The 19,904-nt window shown below is 35.0% G+C and overlaps 1 protein-coding gene and 1 non-coding gene across 4 annotated transcripts in view; one reads left to right on the forward strand and one right to left on the reverse strand.

The window, feature by feature from the left end:
• Positions 1-5,564: 5,564 nt before the first annotated feature.
• On the reverse strand, positions 5,565-5,637 carry TRNAK-UUU (transfer RNA lysine (anticodon UUU)). Its single transcript has one exon. It is a non-coding gene; the product is annotated as a tRNA-Lys (tRNA).
• Positions 5,638-13,522: 7,885 nt separating this feature from the next.
• Positions 13,523-19,904, forward strand: part of LOC143223638 (uncharacterized) — a 71,780-nt gene continuing 65,398 nt past the window's right edge. Inside the window, exons 1-2 of one of the 3 annotated variants that reach the window (XM_076451841.1) lie at positions 13,523-13,632; positions 16,047-16,356. In XM_076451841.1, the coding sequence (XP_076307956.1) occupies positions 16,249-16,356 (108 nt within the window). In that variant the 5' untranslated portion in view covers positions 13,523-13,632; positions 16,047-16,248. The remainder of the gene's footprint in view (positions 13,633-16,046; positions 16,357-19,904) is intronic. The other 2 variants (XM_076451842.1, XM_076451843.1) reach the window with 2 other exon arrangements.

The raw sequence follows: 19,904 nt of genomic DNA on the forward strand, positions 1-19,904 counted from the left end.
TAGAGGGAAGGCAGCTAGTCATCACCACCCACCGCCAACTCTTGGGCTACTGTTTTACCAACGAATAGTGGGATTGGCCGTCACATTATAACGCCCCCACGGCTGAGAGGGCGAGCATGTTTAGCGCGACGCGGGCGCGAACCCGCGATCCTCGGACTACGAGTCGCACGCCTTACGCGCTTGGCCATGCCAGGCCAGTTCAGATGAAGGTTACTAACATTCTTGAAGAATCAATGGCCTCAACTGGAAGCAACAGCCCGAGTGATATTTAGGAGACATTCAAACAAATGGTAGCAAAACGAGAACAGCAGAGTAGTATAGAAACTAAGGCACTAAGTGTCCGTGAAAAGATAAACAGAAGTTGCCTCCTCAGGTGCCACTGGTAAAACCAGCAACATCATTTTTTTTTAATGAGGGGCAGAAAACTTATACAGTTTCAAGCTCCTAACATCAGCCAAAGTGACCAAAATATGTTTACTGGTACCAGCAACCTTAGTTCCAAGTGAGCAGGGTTGAGTCGGTGACAAGCTAACTTAAAGCCAAACTGTACTAAATAGCTAATACATCTCGCTCATAATCTCCAATGTTCTCCTAAGTAATGCACTATCTTCAGCCAGTGCTGTCCTAATGCTCACGTGTCTGGACATTTTACATTACTACAAATTACGTAAATAATCCTAGGTGCTTAATTACATTTATTTAAACTATGTTGTGACTTTTACCCAGGTTTTAATGCTCAGGTTGAATACCAGTGAGAAACATGTCACAATGTCTAATTGTTGGCAAACCACTGCTTAAGTCCAAAGAAATTTTAATATAATTTACTTTTATTACAAATATTTGTAGGTATTCTGTTTCCAGAGTAAATAAAGACAAAATTAAAAGAAACAAATATTTTTGTTTCTTACTTTTGAAGCTCAGATGTTATTCTGTGTTGTAGTCTACAGAGCACATAATTCTTCTAATGGTTTCTGGCATATGCACGTTTTACTGACGCGACGACAGTACAAATTTTATGTTTAAAGTATGTGGTGTTATTTTAGTGTCTGTTGATGACCCCTACAAGCATCCTTCGCTTCTCTTTCGGGAAAATAAACACTTTACAAAAACTTACAGTTGCGTTTAATTATTTTCATTAAAACTTTCAGAAAAAAACATAACATCTTTGTTACCTTTGTTTCCAGTTATGAAAAATAGAATACTTATAAATAAAAATGTCTTAATACTATAACAATACCTTTAGCATTAGAGATCTGTTATCAAGTGATAACTCAGTAAATTTCTCTACATACGTGTAAATAATAAATATTTCTCCTAATGTTACCATTTAGGCTTAAAAAAAAACTGAAGTGACAACAGGGTTTTTAAAGGTAAAGACAAACTGAAATTTCCAAAACTACACCTTTCTATTCATTATAAGTGACACTTGTTATTTATTATTTTTTCACATTCATTATTAAATTCGTTTTTTTTCTCTTCTTTTCAAACATCAACCTTTAATATACTTCGTACTTGAATTACATTTCTATTAAACTAATCAGCTTTGTTGTTTTACTGTATAAACTGTGGTGTACATAGATATAACTCTAGATTTGCCAGTCATTGTGCCTCAAGATTGAGGGACATGTGCGCATGTGACCGCCATTGATACGTGTTGAATTTTAAACTAGCAGTCAATATAAAATGTCTAACAGTGATATTCGTTCGTCTCAGCCAAGTGTTTTTCTTATAGCAAAGCCACATCGGGCTATCTGCTGTGTCTACTGAGGGAAATCGAACCCGTGGTTTTAGCGTTGCAAATCCGAAGACTTACCGCTGTCTCAGCGGGTGACCTCAGCTACAACCTGAAAGAATGAAGAGCGCACAATGCTCTGCCATTAAATGTTACACGAATACGCAACCAGGAGTCGGATATGGATGGTGTTACATTCCACAAACAAGTACAATATTTCTTTTATTTGTATAAAAATTAAATGACAGTGAGCGACATCGAACTGGTTTCAAAGTATATATGCAACTATTTTTATGGAAACCATTTATTTTACCTCGAGAAGTTGGCATGACAATTTGACAGCTTTTGATTTGAAATGTTGACAATATTGGGTACTCACATAAACAGAAATAATCCTCTACAACATTCTTATGTCGCCTGCTGGTCAGTCAGGCCATACGGAGGTGCCGCCGAAACACAGACTATCTACAGATATTTTTTGTTGCTGGAACAATAAGATAACACACACTGTGACATATATATTTATATAGAAGATTGCTTATAACAGAATGAGTTTAGTTTTATTACGGTATATATGTTCATGCCTTTCTGTTTTGTTACGTTTGATTGTATTGTGTGTGTGAAATATCAGGTAAGTGTATTTGATGTATAAATGTTTTGCACATTGCCGATTGTGTATTTGTGTGTTCACATGAAAATAAAATACTATAAGAATAATTCTCACATGAAATAGCGAAACGTGGCTAACGTATAATTATGAATTGCACATTTAATAATGTGCATGTTGATTATGCTGTAGCTAAGTTTATTCATGCAGTATTTGTGAAACTAATCCACAGTAGTGTACTGTACTGAGTTGTTTTTTGTTTTTGAATTTTACACAAAGCTACTCGAGGGCTATCTGTGCTAGCTGTCCCTAATTTAGCAGTGTAAGACTAGAGGGAAGGCAGCGAGTTATCACCACCCACCGCCAACTCGTGGTCTACTCTTTTACCAATGAATAGTGGGATTGACCTTCAGATTATAACGCCCTCACGGCATGTTTAACGCGACAGGGACGCGAATCCGCGACCCTCAGATGAGGAATCGCACGCCTTAACACGCTTGGTCATGCCGGGCTCCCGATGTATACGAGGTCTGTTCAAAAAATACGCGGACTGTTTGAATTGCGCGGCTCCAGTTGGTTCCAGGGGAATCCGCTTGGTGTCGCTAGGTTCGCACAGATCAGCTGATTACAACGCCATTTCCCGATTGCAGATATCTTTATTTGTGTATTAGCTACGCGGTTTTAAGTGAAGTGCGATTCTTTCGTTTGGCGGATTTCAGAATGAATGACCTGAAGGAGCAACGACTTGCTGTGAAATTTTGTGTTAAACTTGGAAAATCTGCGACTGAAATTTTTGTTATGCTTAACACGGCTTACCGTCATGTTGCTATGAAGCGTACGACATGTTTCAAGTGGCATGAACGTTTTAAGGATGGTCGACAGTCCATTGAAGATGATGAGCGTCCTGGACGTTCTTCCACGTCAACTGACGACCCACACGTCGACAAAATCAACACCCTGGTGCGGGCAAATCGACGTCTGACTGTCAGGGAGCTTGCTGAAGAGTGTGGGATATCAGTTGGATCTTGTTACGAGATTTTGACCGAAAAATTGAAGATGCACCGCGTTGCTGCGAAACTTGTGCCTCAGAACTCGTAAGTTTTTGGCCAAACACTCGATCACTGTTCTTCCCAACCCCCCTACTCACCTAACCTTGCTCCTTGCGATTTTTTCTTATTCCCCAAACTCAAAAGACCCTTGAAAGGAAGAAGATTTGAGACGATTCCCGAGATTAAGGCAAATGCGACGAAGGAGCTGGAGGACATTACAAAAGAAGCGTACCAGGACTGTTTCAACAAGTGGAAACACCGTTGGGATAAGTGTGTGCGTTGGGGAGGGAGAGTACTTTGAAGGGGTCCCAGACCTGTAATTTCTAAATAAAGTACATTTTGTTTTATGACGTCAGTCCGCGTATTTTTTTAACAGACCTCGTACATAACATAAGGTTAGAAACTTTGTCACAAACACAAGCAAAACAAGATAGGTTGAAAGAGTAGATAGTACAATTAGTAGAAATAGTTACAGTATTCCTGAGTACGTTTTATTTATTAAACATTATAGTACCTAAACGCATTAAATAAACAAAAATATAATTATGCTTCGAAGATTTGACAACTTCACTATGTTAAACAAATTGGCTATTTGACGGGAGATTTATAAGATAAACAAATTGGCTATTTGACGGGAGATTTATAAGATAAATAAATTTGGCCAAACAGGAAATTGAGGCTTCAGAAAAGGATGGCTGGAAATGTAAAAAGTAACAATTACGATTTATTTAAATACCTTAAAGATAAACAAGATGTTGGGATGGAAGGGGGGATAGGATCTTTGAGGGATGATGAAGGAAAACTCGTATTTGATGACTAAGTAATAACTGGGTTATAAGTTCTGCTTTGCTTTCCGTTTTACTCATGAAGATTGCCGCCTGAAGAAGATGTTCACATTAATTCTGAGCTAGGTAAAAACTTAGGAAGTTTAAAAAACGGTAAGTCTTCTGGGTCAGATAATATTTTCCCAATGGCTTTGAAGGAGAATGAAGACTGGATGTGTGAGCCACTTAGTGCTATTTTTTACAACCATCCTATGTTTACTGAAACTATGCATTAAAAGAACAACAAGCAAACAAATAGTGTAAAAAAAATATTAAAAAAGGAAGTGAGTACAAAGATGGCTAGTGTCAATCCTTCAAAAATAATGTAAACAAAACTGTAGTGATGGTATTTGTAACAGGTAAAAATTAACAAGTAGAAATATAAATAATTATTTAACCACAGCTGAAATGAATTTATTCTATTTATTTCTGTTAATAATCTACTACACTGTGTCTGCGCTGTCATGTAGGGGTTGTGCAAATACCATCCACGCTATCTTGTTTGCATTGTTTTTAAAGGACTGTTGTTAGCTGTCTCTACATTATCTTCCGTTTTAATACGTTTTTCTTTCTTTCATATGTATGTGTTTTTGTTTTCTTATAGCAAAGCCACATCGGGCTATCTGTTGTATCCATCGAGGGAAATCGAACCCATGATTTTAACGCTGTAAATCCGAAGACTTACTTACCGCTGTCCCATAAAGATATCGCGATTAGCACAAAACATCATTTATCGAAATGTTACAACTTGAAGTAAGTGAGCGATTTTGGCATATTTGAAAACCAAATTTACATTTGAAGTTTTTTTGATTAGCAAATTATGAACAAAAAATTAAGTTTTTAAAAACTAAATCAGATGATTTAGTTTCTTAAAATGTTATAATTTTCCCCTCATTTTATCATGATTAGATGTCTGTGATATACAAAATTGAAAGAAAAATTTATATTGAGATGTATCAAAATTAATCTTAAAGGAACTCTGAAAAATGTGAATATAAACAAATACAATCTCGTCATCACGAATACACTCGGTAAGTGCTTAAAGAGCCCCAAGTGGCACGGTGGTATGTCTGCTGATTTATACCACAAGAAACTGGGTTTCGATACCCGTGGTATGCGGATCATAGATAGCCTTTTGTGTAGTTTTTTGCTTAATATCAAAGAATTGAAACATCGCTTAGTGATTAAAGCTTTGCTTCAGTTGTTAGTCTGAAATAGCCTAACAAACAGAAAAAAAAAATTTGCTGCTTTGAAATTGAAAATATTTAAATATTATTTCAATATTATTGTGGTATAAACGACATAAAATTTCATTTTTAAATTGACTGCTTGTAATCTTAAAATTTAAAGATCGCCCGAACAGGGACTCGAACCCTGGACCGTTAGGTTAAAAGCCTAACGCTCTACCGACTGAGCTATCCGGGCGGTTGTTATAAGTTTCTAAGTTATACTTTCATATCATTAAAGATAAATCCAAATCATTTATTTAATTTAAAATTTAAATTATTTTCAACAAATATATACTTTTCAGTACAGTTGTTTGGTATAAGAAATTGTCAAACTTAAAAAGCAGCACATTAATCACAAAGAAATTACGTCAGCCAAATTACGTCTTCTAAGTGATATCATTACAAGTATACTATTACTAATATGAGTATTAAATATTATAACATTTTACACACAAAAAAAGCATTAGCTTTATGATATTGGCCTTTCAACACTGTCAGTCCAATATTACACGTGCACTCATATTACAATATTCAATAATAGAAAACTGGACTTTACGAAGTGGCCTGTGTTGACTGTATGCTAGTGGACCAGTATTTTGTAATACTGCCACATTCCGGTTATAATATATATGCATCTGCGTTATTACTATTTATAATTCATTTGTCAAATTTCAGTTGTTTGTATTAATACATAGAACAGTGAATAAAGAAGTATAGAAAATAATTACTCTTCAAGTCACGAACTTTGTACTCATTTGCTACTTTTCACAATTTATATATATATTGTTTATATATATAGATAGATGACCATTTTAAAATAACAAAAAATCATAAATACCACAGCATTTCGCTATAAATTATCACGCTTACTAGCTAAGCATTATTTTGTTCTTAAAAATATAATTTTTTGAGGCCAATAATGTGTTACCTTACCACTGGAAATCTAACACAAAAATAAAGGTTTGCAGCGTAAATACCTCGAAATCGAATAGAGAGCCGCATAGAAGACATTGTAAAATTTTCGATTAGTTATGCACACTTCACAGACAGAAATAGGTGTACGTAAGCAAGTATTTCCAGAAATGGCAAGGAGTGAGTGAAACCACTGTGTGTGATTTACTAAATGTAACGATATCTCAGCAAACACAAAAAAGAGAAAGTTCTTATTTTATATTCCAGCTTGTCCATATCGGTAATATGAGTTCCTAATTTGTAAGAAACTATAGACTTTGTACTTGGACATCATAAACATTCTAATCTGAACCAATGTTGCATATTAAACAAAATCGGGTTCGGTGCTGACATTTCATGAAAGGCCCGGTATGGCTAGATGGTTAAGGCACTCGACTCGTAAACCAACGGTCGCGGGTTCAAATCTTCGCCGTACCAAACATGCTCAACTATTCAGCCGTGGGGGGTGTTATATATTTGCGGTCAATCCCACTTTCTTTGGTAAAAGAGTAGCCCAAGAGTTGGCGGTGAATAGTGATGACTAGCTGTTTTCCCTCTAGTCTTACACTGCTATATTAGGGACGGCTAGCGCAGATAGCCCTAGTGTAGTTTTGCGCGAAATTCAAACCAAACCATATCATGAAATGATCAAGGATAATTAATGACCAGTGGTAAATGGTGAACCACGTAAACAAAAGGACTGACTAAATGAAAATAGTCTGAATATCAGTGATCACGTACAAACACTCTGCAAGACCTCGTGGGAAAACAACGACAGATGGCAGTATATGAAGCAGGGAGGTGAAGTGACAACTTAAACAGCAAGACCCAAGTATGTTTGTTAAAATGAGTTCATTTTTGATCAAGTATGACTGTGTTATTTGTGTCTTGGATGTCATCGTGAATTTTTGTCAACTGTTTAAACTCAGTGATATTTCGAGATGAGTAAAAAATGACAAATTAATGTCACTGTTAGAGAAAGTATTGATGGTAAACGAAATAAAAGTTGGTGATGTTAACTACTGAGATGAATTATAAATTAAACAACGTCTTATGTGGATCAAACAGTTTATTTGTTAAAATCCTGCTCATCCTTCCAGTTACGATCCTTTATTTGGATCTTCAAAAACATTCACTCTAAAACAAATCAAAGGCTAATCAAGTCGTTAGGATGCATAAACCAAAAAATTGTAAAGAAACGCGGTGATTATTTCAGAGATTGATAAACGATCAGGTTGATTTGTTGAATTTAAGTTACTATAACAATCAGTTTGATTATTTATTCACGTGTATAAACGTATATTCCAAACATGCATGAATAGAAATTGCAGTACTTGCGAAGTCTTTCAAACAAATTTTAAACGGGGTTGGAAACTGTAAACTTCAGACTGAAGCTGAAACAAAATGTCCTAATCGTCTGTACTTAATAGCCCTAAATTTACAAACACCATTTCAGCAACAGCAATTCTGAGACGGAGAATGTACCCTTGTTTCTAGATGCTGTTCGAAATTACCATATTCTTCAAATTATCATAATAAGCTCCTTCTATCAAACATATAAATTAGCTTGCAGCATCACCACTTTCTGGATTATGAAATCCATTCAGCAAGCTAATACAAAAAATGAAGCTATACTAAAGTGTTCATTCGCCAACTCTTTTTGGGGACTTTCTTTCCGATGATTATGATATTGGGATCTTATGTCACTGACTGTCCTGTCACTTGAAAAGCTCCATATGGGTATATGGTAACTTTCCTGTGCCCATAATAAGCATCACCAAGGGTCTTTCCATATGCCATCGTATCATCATCAAAAAAATTATGGCCCAGCATGGCCAAGCGTGTTAAGGCGTGTGACTCGTAATCTGAGGGTCACGGGTTCGCATCCCCGTCGCGCCAAACATGCTCGCCCTTTCAGCCGTAGGGGCGTTATAATGTGACGGTCAATCCTACTATTCGTTGGTAAAAGAGTAGCCCAAGAGTTGGCGATGGGTGATGATGACTGGCTGCCGTCCCTCTAGTCTTACACTGCTAAATTAGGGACGACTAGCACAGATAGCCCTTAAGTAGCTTTGTGCGAAATTCAAAACCAAAAAAACAAAACAAATTAGTACGACGTTTCCAGGTGATCCTGAGAAACTAGGATCTATTATCTGTTGACATTTAGCAGGTGCATTACATAACCTAACTGGTAACTCAACAAATTACAACAACCTATTTCCTGCTGTAAAAAGAGTCTTCTCCCTACTTAATTCATCAACTTGCAGTTCACAATATCTTTTCTTTATCCAATCTTAAGAAGCATTTTGATTCAGATAAACATCTTAAGTAGGGTCAGTTAAGTAAACAATAGTTTTTGTAACTTCTCTATATTCTTGTAGTCCATGTAGAAACTTGTATGTACACCATTATTATTTACAAATACGATACGTTGTACCAAAGAATGGTTTCCAGTTTCCATCACTCTGTGTTTCTTCAGGGTTCCTATCTGTTTAAGAAAGTATAATTGGAAAATCATCTGGTTAGCTGATGTATTGAGGTTGTATCTTCTGTATAAATTTACGGGATATTTTCTTTGTTTAGTCTAAGTCATAAGGCTTGGAGAAGAAGGTTTCTTTACATTCTCTGAGCAAGTCATGTAATATCTGACATTAATCACCTGTTAAATTTCTACAGCTATTTATTTGAGGCGGTAAGTTGTCGTTATGTGAGGCTTTAATGTTAGCCTTCTTACATGATGTTTAAAAGATTATTATTTCTCATATTCCTGGATGTGGAAGTACTAGTTGAATAGCCTCATATCGTAAAACGTTGCATCCAGAGTTGACTCAAATTTTATAATTTGTTGTGTTGATGACAACTTCATTATTCAGATCCACGAGAGTTATTTCAAACATACTGGAATAATTGGTTCTACTATGGCCAAGTCACTAATTGTAAATCTAATCCTAATGAATCGTAGCATGAGTGTTTCCCTTTTTGGTGTAACAATAACTATTCGCTTTGTTATCATTGGAAGTTCAGCCATTGGTGTAGCCACTGTTATGAAGTGTGCAGAAACGTTCTAGACACATACTGTGTAACTATTAGAAGCTAGTTTAAACTTACATCCGTGTCTCTACATGAAGTTTCCAGTATACATTTTTCCTCGATATCAATTACCCACACATCACGAGGAGTAGAGAAGCTTCCTACAGTTAGGGTTAGTTCCAATTTTCTTCTTAAATAAGTTCTTTAAATAAGTCCAATTTTCTTCTTAAATATGTCACTTACTCTTTTTACCACTTCATTTTCTTCCTTTATAGCAGGAGGAAATTCTCAGCTTGTAAATTTTCTGGTAAATTCAGAATCATAGTTTTCTTTTACTTGTTTCTTGTGTCATGATAGAAATTATTTTGTGTCATATATAATATACAACGACTGTCTTATCAAGTGATTATTTGTAAAGAGCACTTCACCACCAAGCCTGCGTGTATAAGTTTTGAAAGGGGTTTCTAATTTGTGAGATTAAAAGCCAACACATACTGCGTGAAACACAGTCAGCATATGAAATATGCGGTATGGAGGCACGCCACCCAGAAAATGTGAAAATAATAGGCACTATAAGATTAGATATGTAACCAGTTTTAGATTAACCACTGGCATGGCTGTTCACTCGAAATCCAGAAACATTCTATGAAAAGTCAAGTAATCACCAATCTGATGTGACACTGCAAGGGTAGCTAAACTTACATTATTATAATTGTGTATGTTTAATTATGATAATTGTTGTTGTTGTTGTTTTGAATTAAGCACAAAGCTACACAATGGGCTATCTGTGCTCTTCCCACCACGGGTATCGAAACCCGGTTTTTAGCGTTGTAAGTCCGCAGATAATTATAATAAAATACTGTGCTATCTACATGTAGAATAATTGTTAAGTGTTAAAATTATATTACTAATTTAAACAGCAAGACTAGGTGGTTAGGACTCTTAACTTGCAATATATGTGTGTGTGTGTGTTTTCTTATAGCAAAGCCACATAGGGCTATCTGCTAAGTCTACCAAGAGGAATCGAGCCCCTGGTTTTAGCGTTGTAAATCTGTAGACTTACCGCTGTACCAGCGGGGAACGATTTGCAATCTAAGGGTCTCGGGTTTGAATCCTCGTCCCATCAAACATACTCGCCCTGTCAGCGGTGGGGGCGATATAATGTGACGGTTAGTTCTATTCTTCATTGGTAAAAGTGTAGCCCACGAGTTGGGGATGAGTGATAATGAGGAGTTACCTGTCTTTCACTCTTAATATAGGGACAGATAGTGCGAAATACAAACCATACATGCTCCATTCTTGTAGGGTACTTTTCCATAAATAACTTACATAAATTTCAATTGTTGTGTCATAACAATTACGAACTAATACACTCAGTATTAATATCGATCAACCCCCTTCTCCATACATGCGTGATCACTATGTAATGTTGAGATTTAAAAGTGAATCATCCATATTATGCACCCAATAGAATTTGGCTAAATTAGTACCTTTTATTTTTGTTTTTAGTGGTACTCACTGATAAAGTATATTTTAATACAGCTTTTAGAACAGGCACGACATTTCAATCACTAGTACGATCATTGTCAAATACATACGTTTTTACCGTAATGTAGGCCCAGCATGGCCAAGTGTGTTAAGGCGTTCGACTCGTAATGTGAGGGTCGCGGGTTCGAATCCCGCTCGCACCAAACATGTCCGCTCCTTCAGCCGTGGGGGCGTTATAATGTTACGGTCAATCCAACTATTCGTTGGCAATAAAGTAGCCCAAGAGAGGGCGGTGGGTGATGATGACTAGCTGCGTCCTCTCTAGTCTTACATTGCTAAATTAAGGACGGCTAGCGCAGATAGCTCTCGAGTAGCTTTGCGCGAAATTCAAAACAACCCAAAAACTAATGCGAAAATTTAGCATATATAAATAGCTTTCCAGATAATGTAATACTTTGTCATTAATATTAATTTTATTTATTCAGACGGGGAAAGTGCAATTAATAACTTTTCGAGCTTTATTTTTACTGTTTTAATTTAGGTGTTTGCTACAGGGGTTAACACCTGGTTGATTTGTAGAAGGCTAATACGAGGGCTGTTCAAAAAATACGCGGACTGACGTCATAAAACAAAATGTACTTTATTTAGAAGTTACAGGTCTGGGACCCCTTCAAAGTACTCTCCTCCCCAACGCACACATTTATCCCAACGGTGTTTCCACTTGTTGAAACAGTCCTGGTACGCTTCTTTTGTAATGTCCTCCAGCTCCTTCGTCGCATTTGCCTTAATCTCGGGAATCATCTCAAATCTTCTTCCTTGCAAGGAGCAAGGTCAGGTGAGTAGGGGGGTGGGGAAGAACAGTGATCGAGTGTTTGGCCAAAAACTTACGAGTTCTGAGGCACAAGTTTCGCAGCAACGCGGTGCATCTTCAATTTTTCGGTCAAAATCTCGTAACAAGATCCAACTGATATCCCACACTCTTCAGCAAGCTCCCTGACAGTCAGACTTCGATTTGCCCGCACTAGGGTGTTGATTTTGTCGATGTGTGGGTCATCAGTTGACGTGGAAGGACGTCCAGGACGCTCATCATCTTCAATGGACTGTCGACCATCCTTAAAACGTTCATGCCATTTGAAACATGCCGTACGCTTCATAGCAACATCACCGTAAACCGTGTTAAGCATAGCAAAAGTTTCAGTCGCAGAGTTTTCAAGTTTAACACAAAATTTCACAGTGAGTCGTTGCTCCTTCAGGTCATTCATTCTGAAATCCGCCAAACGAAAAAATCGCACTTCACTTAAAACCGCGTAGCTAATACACAAATGAAGATATCTGCAATCGGGAAATGGCGTTGTAATCAGCTGATCTGTGCGAACCTAGCGACACCAAGCGGATTCCCCTGGAACCAACTGGAGCCGCGCAATTCAAACAGTCCGCGTATTTTTTGAACAGCCCTCGTATGGTACAAATACGAGTAAAATGAATGAGTAACCACTGAGTAGTTAATGAGCACTTACTTTATTCAATGAGTAGTTTACGTCAGTTTTAGGCTTGGGAATTGTCACAACTATTTGCTTTTACTTGGTCGAATATCAAGGGAATTTTGGAAGTTTATTTGTGAATTAAGCATACCATTAATTTTAGAATATTTGTTCAAACTTTGTTCGAGTACTTAGACCTCCAAAGTGTTTCAGAATAAACATATCCTGTAACAAATGTTATTAAAGAAATAAATTACTTCGTTATTTTGACGTGGAGTAGATTTGGTACGTTATGTTTATTAAATCACAAGTTGTTGTTTTGTCGGAGTCATTTGCTTACATAGTAGAGATGTTTCTGGAAACATAAATTAGTTTGTTTTAACATAAATATTACCAATGACGCATTGGAAGAGGGGAAACAGTTATTTTCGAAAACACCTTCGAATAACAGCGTATTTTGAATTACCCGTGGCCATTTGGTCACTGATCTGTTTAAGTGTTGTTGTTGTTTTTCAAATATGCAAATAAATAATACATTTCACTTCTAAAATTCTGGATATTACTGAGTAAAAACAGCTATGTTGTGTGATACGATATTTATTGAATCTGTGAATGATAATTTACTCGTCAAAATACTGTTGGCAGAAAAACGTGAAGTGTAATACTGCCATTAAGGAATTGTCTTGCAATTTGGTAAAAACATAACACATTGCGAATCTGTATTTCGCAAATTAAACCGTAGTTTATATGCCAAAAGATGGCGCACTGAGCACATAGAACAAAATTTAAAAATGTGTTTGCCAGCTATTTTTCGCACCCATAAACGTATTTATTATAGAAAACGTTTAAATATTTATGCTAGGATATCTTGAAATTTAGTACTTTATTAAAACTGTTTACATAAAGAGTAAACTTTTGGATATTTCAACTTGCTATACATTAAAAGAAAACTTGTTTGGTGGAGTACTTCTTGTTAGAATGTTGTACAAGCATTCATTTTTATTTTTTTTTAGTTTCTTTTCTTTGGCTAAGTGAAGCTATTGAGAATTCGAAGTACAATAAACTGTACTGTAATTCCATTTATTTCTCAATTCTCTCTCTTTATTAAACTTGACTTTACTGCCCTCTACCGTCTCTTTGTAGAAAAGCACTAATAAACAATTTTGATCACACACATCAAGGACAGGGTCGTGCTGGGAGGTTTGGAGTTTGTATCTCATCTACGATGTGCGGGCAAGTAGGTTTGTATATTTTTGCTTTTTTTAAAGTATTTTAAAAACGCTTTCCACAATTTACTTTGTGATATTGATTCTTAAACATGTTAAAAGTGAGTTAAAAACATTGGAACAGCTAATGAAATTAGGGTGGTTTGTAGATAAAATGTAATTCTAAAAACGTGCTTTGGCCACGTTGTTTTCCTTATGTATAGTTACTAATATTAATGGATTTATATCGTTTACTGTCTGTAGCATTATTAATTATGTTAGTTCTTCACAACCTTCTTGACTTTATTAATTTTGTTTCAGCTGTTAATGCTGTCACTAAAGGATTATTTATAAAACTATAAATTCATTTTCAAAATATAAACGACTACCACAACTACTAGCCTAACACATTAATCACATTACCCAAGTCCTCTTTCGCCGCTTTTTAAGTGCTGTTCTGATGTGCTAGAACTTAAATATTTAAGTATAAATATGAACAGCGGTAAAGGTTTACATCAACCTTCTAATTTAAATTTTGTTTCGATAATTTCATGTTTCGACGCATTACACGAGAAGTATTCTAATAGTAATTAGCTATTGCTATTTATATTTATTAATTCAGAGGTATAAATTTCGGAAGAATTAGGTATAATATATTTCGTTTTCAATTGGACCTTATACTCGTGATATTAACCAGCACGAGTAATGAATGGGAATCAAAAAATACATGCCATAAAAATTAAATCCTTACTGGCTCAAACTGGAAAGTAGTTCATAACTAGCGTAAGCCTAAAATTTATGTTCGTCGATCCAGAATTATCTTAGCAACTCTTTTAGTTCCTTATTTATGTATTCATCTTATATTTTATATTATACTTTTTCATGTCACGAGTGCTACACGTTGCCTGCTTACCTGGGTTTGAAGAAACCAGTTTTTAGCTGTCTGTGTAACTAAACTGTTCACTCAGACGTGACTAGTCATTTAGTTAGCGCATTTCTAAACTACTTAATAATAGTTTGGTTGAATGAAATTTAAAATATTGCAGGCGTCCAAAAACTACGACTTGCTGTTCTTCTTAACGAAATTAAGTTTTAACAAATTTCAATCGCAACAATTACTATTCGAAAGATTTAAGTTTTTATATCATGGCACCGACAATCTCAGCAAGGAAAAGTGTCTTCGGAACGGAGTCGTAATTTTGTTCGTGCTCAAAATTCTAATCGTAAAGTTTTTTTGTAATAAGTGTAATTATAATTATCTGTCGTAGAATCTTTCACCAGTCTAAAGAATCTAAAATGTCGTGAATATAGAGTGACAGGTATTAAAACCATAATTGTATGTTAGTGTTAGCCTGTTGATATTTAAACATTACGAGGATATAAATAATACTCTTAGGCGATGTAATTACAATAATAAGGGAAATTGTTAGCTGCAGTACTTTTGTGTGTTTGTATTCCGAGAGACCAGCGTACGTACATATTAAACTTTAATTTAAAGACTAACTGTAGTAACCATGTCTTTGTGATGAGTATTGAATTAATATAACACAAAGTTTTCACAAAATGTCGTCTATTTAAACTGTAGTAAACTGTTTAAAACTCGTTATATGACCTATTTCCCTTCCCCTTTAATAAATTAATAGCTTACTGGAGACGCATAGGGGTAAAGTATTATTTCTAAGGAAGATCATTTGACCGAAAGACCAAGTTTATTTGATACAGTTAGGAATAAATGTTCATAAATACCACTAACCGCAGATCTCTCCCCTCACGCACCTTACCCGAGATTGATAGCAATGACACACGAAACAATCGACGTTTTTTCATATCTTCCCTTCCTACTTTATACTGAACCTGGACCTATTGTAATAATTATTAAAAAAACGGTCAACTTGGACGACATAAGCTGACTGATATGAAACTCATGTTTGTGTATAAAATTAGATAATTCCTTTTCAGTTGAATACATTAATCACTTGTAATATAAAACATGTTCGCAGCCCGTATTTAAAATACATAAAAGATAGTTTGTGACGTCACTTGAAAGTAGGACGTATCGCGTAAATTTATGTAGAAACAACCTAACGGTGTTAATAATATTGACTCCCATGTAATTGTGAATCAGAGACTGACTTCATCAGCTGTATCTAAGCATATGTTTCTCTTTATAAACACACATTTCTCTTTATAATTAGAAAAGTAATAAGATAAACACTGGAAGTATAGCTGGTACTTAATTGCAAATTAGAAGTTTTTATTATATACGTTGTGAAATTTTAACATGAATTACGATATTCAAGTTCGTGAACATTTTGAGAAAAATGTTAGTGAAAGGTATTGTATAGATACGTTTGTACAGAAAAAACAAAACAGTACTCGTTTTATTTGAAGGAGAAAAACATTCTTCTTTGATAACGTTGAAGTTAATGTGTCTCTCTCTTACGTTTTAGTTGGAACAACTGAAAGACTGTGAAGAGCATAATACTTGAAAGTATTTGACAAAACCACGTCCGCCATTACGTTCTTGTCAACTTCAATTGTAGAGAGTACGCGTAGGTGAAACCAATGTGGCTTTTCAAGTCTATAGTCTTTGGTGTTTCTGTGGAAATGTAAAGAGAAAAGACTTTGGAGTGGTAACATCTGCACTTGAACATGTCTCTGAAGCGGAAAGAACTAGCCACCAGAGGGCACTTCACGCACAGTGATGATTGGAAAACTCCGCCTGATGTGAAGAAGACCGGTTATCTGAAGAAGTTGAAGGCACGTAAAGTCGCTTCTGTACATTTGTAATAGTTTCTTCTACAATGGTATTAATTAAGAAGCCAATTACCTTGAACCAACTGATTTTATATCTTATTAAATGGAACACTGCTAATGTTAACTTAAAGATGCAACATGGCTCCAGTTGTTTTGTAATTTCTCCTTAATTACAAAAATCTTAACACTAAACACTGTTAGAAATAGTCGTATACCACGTACCAGAATTATCTTTCGAAATATCAAAGCATCTTCATTTTTGAGCATCGTAATGTGTTTCGATACACTTTTCATCAATTTTATCACTGTGTGGTTAAATATAGATGCATCTATTGTTTTAAGCCTAATGGAATTCACTTGTATGACATTCTTTACTTCTTTGGGTTAAAACCTGCAGAAACAGGAGAGAAGACCAGCTATTTTTTTCGGGATATTTTTAATTTTAGCCACTAAACTCGAAGTTAGTTCATTTTTTGGCAAGTAATTAAAATTAAATAGCGAAAATAAATCTCCAAGGAGATAGATGGCGTGTAGAGATGGATAAGAAGACGACCCAGTAGATGTAATACTATTTATAGAATATACTCTGTTCGATCAGTGTGTAGAATAAACTATCCTTACAATTTTTTTTTATTTTTTACATAATGAAACACTATGAGAGTTTGAATAATTTCTCGCTTCTGTTTAGATTTTTCAGTTTTCTACTGTTGGATTTCTCGTAAACTTTAGACCATATTACCATCCTGTTCAATGTTGGGGATTAACCAAAAACTACAAAAACGTATCTTAAAAATATAATTTGATTTGCATGTGGAAGGTTTTCGAAAAACATTAAAGTTTGTTTCAAATATCGAGCTTTTTATTAAACGACTAATTTTCACTATGAATTTTGAAACTCTTTTGCTAGGGACTTAAGTTTTGTTAAATCTTTAGTTTAAACAACTCTACTTGTATATGATGTTTTTATTATTATCTAGAGAGTAAAATTCATTTTTTCCTTAACTTTATAGCCAAAATATTTAAATATCTTCATTATGCTTTACTAATTTTGAAAAACTACTGAAAATTTTTGACTAAAGTAACAGTATCATATAAAAATATAAAATTAAAAATAAGTTAGTTGTGACGAAAAAATGTACCAAGTGTTTACTAATATATCTTTTAAAATTATAATTAGTAATTGTTTTTTTAATCTTCACGAAGTATTCCGACTGAAAATATGCTTTAAAATGGCAGAAGAAATAGCTGATCAACTTGTGAAATAGTAAAAATTCATTACATTAGAAACTCTAAATGTGATATTAGTAAATGTTAACTGCAGTTACTACCAAACTGAAAGAAACATTTTTGGCTATTTGCGTGAATATGGCAAAAATTACGATAAAATATAAATACATTAGTTTCAGCAGCCACGCAGTTAACGTATGACTTGAGTCTGCACTTAAATCGAGTTTTAAAAATGTTCTATACGAAAATGTGTTAATAAAATAATTATAGTATTAACGAAATTTACATACGTTAATTAGATATCTAAATTTTAAAAAACACGATGAGTCGTGTTGTGGAAGGGTTTATCCAGCGACTACTTGTGAGAAGGAGTGACAAACAAGAACGTTATGTGAAAGAAAACAGTGAATCCAAGACGATAATTTTAAAGGAGACATTGAAAAAATACGCTAGGAAAAATTTAAATCTCGATCTAAAATGAAGGATGCTTCAAACTTTACCAAAACAAAGTTATAGAAATCCAGACTGTGACGTGTATTGGTAGCCACTGAAATATTGACAAAAACATTAAATATTTATGTTAAGTATGGAGTTGCATTAAATATTTCGTGTATTTTGAGACGTACTAAATTGAAACATGCCCTCATTTTTCGATTCGAGCTGTATAGAACGTTCAAAGTTTGGTGTCATCACTTCCTTCGGCGCCAAAGAGAAATCACGTGACTCTCAGACACAGTACCGCGTGCATCTGTCACATCCACACACTCACCGTAATTCTCTACGTTTGAATAAGTGATGGTTTTGAGGTTGAGAATCTGCCAATGTAATGCGTTTAAAATAACTTTCATACGTGAGTTGATAGTTATTTTTATTGGTTTGTTTTACGGTAGGTATGTAAATTGGATTTTGCATCCATGCCAATAAAACGATATAGTAGATAACTGGCTGTGTTAATAAACAAGAGGCATCAGGTGTGTTCAAAAAGAACAAATCGGGAGGAAAAAGTGGTGAGAGATAGAGGTTCTCTGACATGGCTCCTGTAGCTTTGCGTGATATATCGGAACTCTCATCCTCGCAGGTTGTAGATTCGATACAATATTTTATATTAGTCGGTTTATGGAGCCGAATTGATGAGAGGAGTGACAGCGCGTTGTTTGTGGCACACTCTTGTTATCAGGCTAAGCTAATCATATGAACTATTCTTTTGTTGCGTTCGATTTATTTAACGAGACCTCGATAAGGTAAATGATAGCATTGTGTGTTGCTCACTTTGTCTACCAGACTGATAAATAAGCAAAATTATTGTTTGTTTTTTCATTAATTTACCAGTAATATATTATCGTTATGTATTTTAGAGAAGCATGCATATTAATTTATCACAGTCTTTGCCTGTACGATTAAATACAACAACAAAAGAAAGCGAAATAATAAACAATCTATCCACAACCACATACCCAATATTTCAGTTCCACGGTGCTCATGACCTTGCTATATTCCAAGACTAATAACCCTATTTCGTAACAAACGACTCTATATATATATAAAAAAAAAAAAAAAACTGTAAATGTGTAATTCTTTTCCTTTACACTGATTTTTATGTATCATCCTAATTGTGTATATTTAGTGACGTGCAATGAATGGTCTGTAAAGGAAACTTTGGAAAAATATATTTTTTTATTAAAGTTCATTAAATGGTTATCGTCACAGTATTCCGCACTCCTTTTTTAAAACTATATAATATTCAAAACTCGCAGATGTGTATAATTTGAAGAAAAACAAACAATTCTATTATAATGTAGTATTTTTAAACCTATTCAGCCTACATATGAAGACTACAAACCGGTGTTGTGTGCTTTTATTTCTATCTACATGTGTCTTTTGTTTTGTTTGTACAGTAACTCGTTCACACGAAAGGAGTACTCGACCCGAGAGCTCCAGGGATATTATAAAATAAGTTAATACGTTTAGTAAATAATTTCAGTACATTTTACACTACGATAAATTTTGACAAGGCCTTTTTGAAAGAACAATGTACGACCATATGGAAAATATTGAACTTAACATTCATTGCAGTGTTCTTGTTTTATTTATTTATTTATATTCGTCGCATGTATACGTGTATAGAATGTCTGTTTTTCTTATAGCAAAGCCACATCGGGCTATCTGCTCAGCTAACCGAGAGGAATCGAACCCCTGATTTTAGCGTTCTAAATCCGGAGACACACCGCTGTACTAGCGGAGGGCAAAATGAATGTTTGTTTGTTCTTATAGCAAAGCCACATCGAGCTATCTGCTGAGCCCACCGAGGGGAATCGAACCCCTGA

This window comes from Tachypleus tridentatus, chromosome 8 (assembly GCF_004210375.1).
Source record: "Tachypleus tridentatus isolate NWPU-2018 chromosome 8, ASM421037v1, whole genome shotgun sequence".
Taxonomy (NCBI): domain Eukaryota; kingdom Metazoa; phylum Arthropoda; class Merostomata; order Xiphosura; family Limulidae; genus Tachypleus; species Tachypleus tridentatus.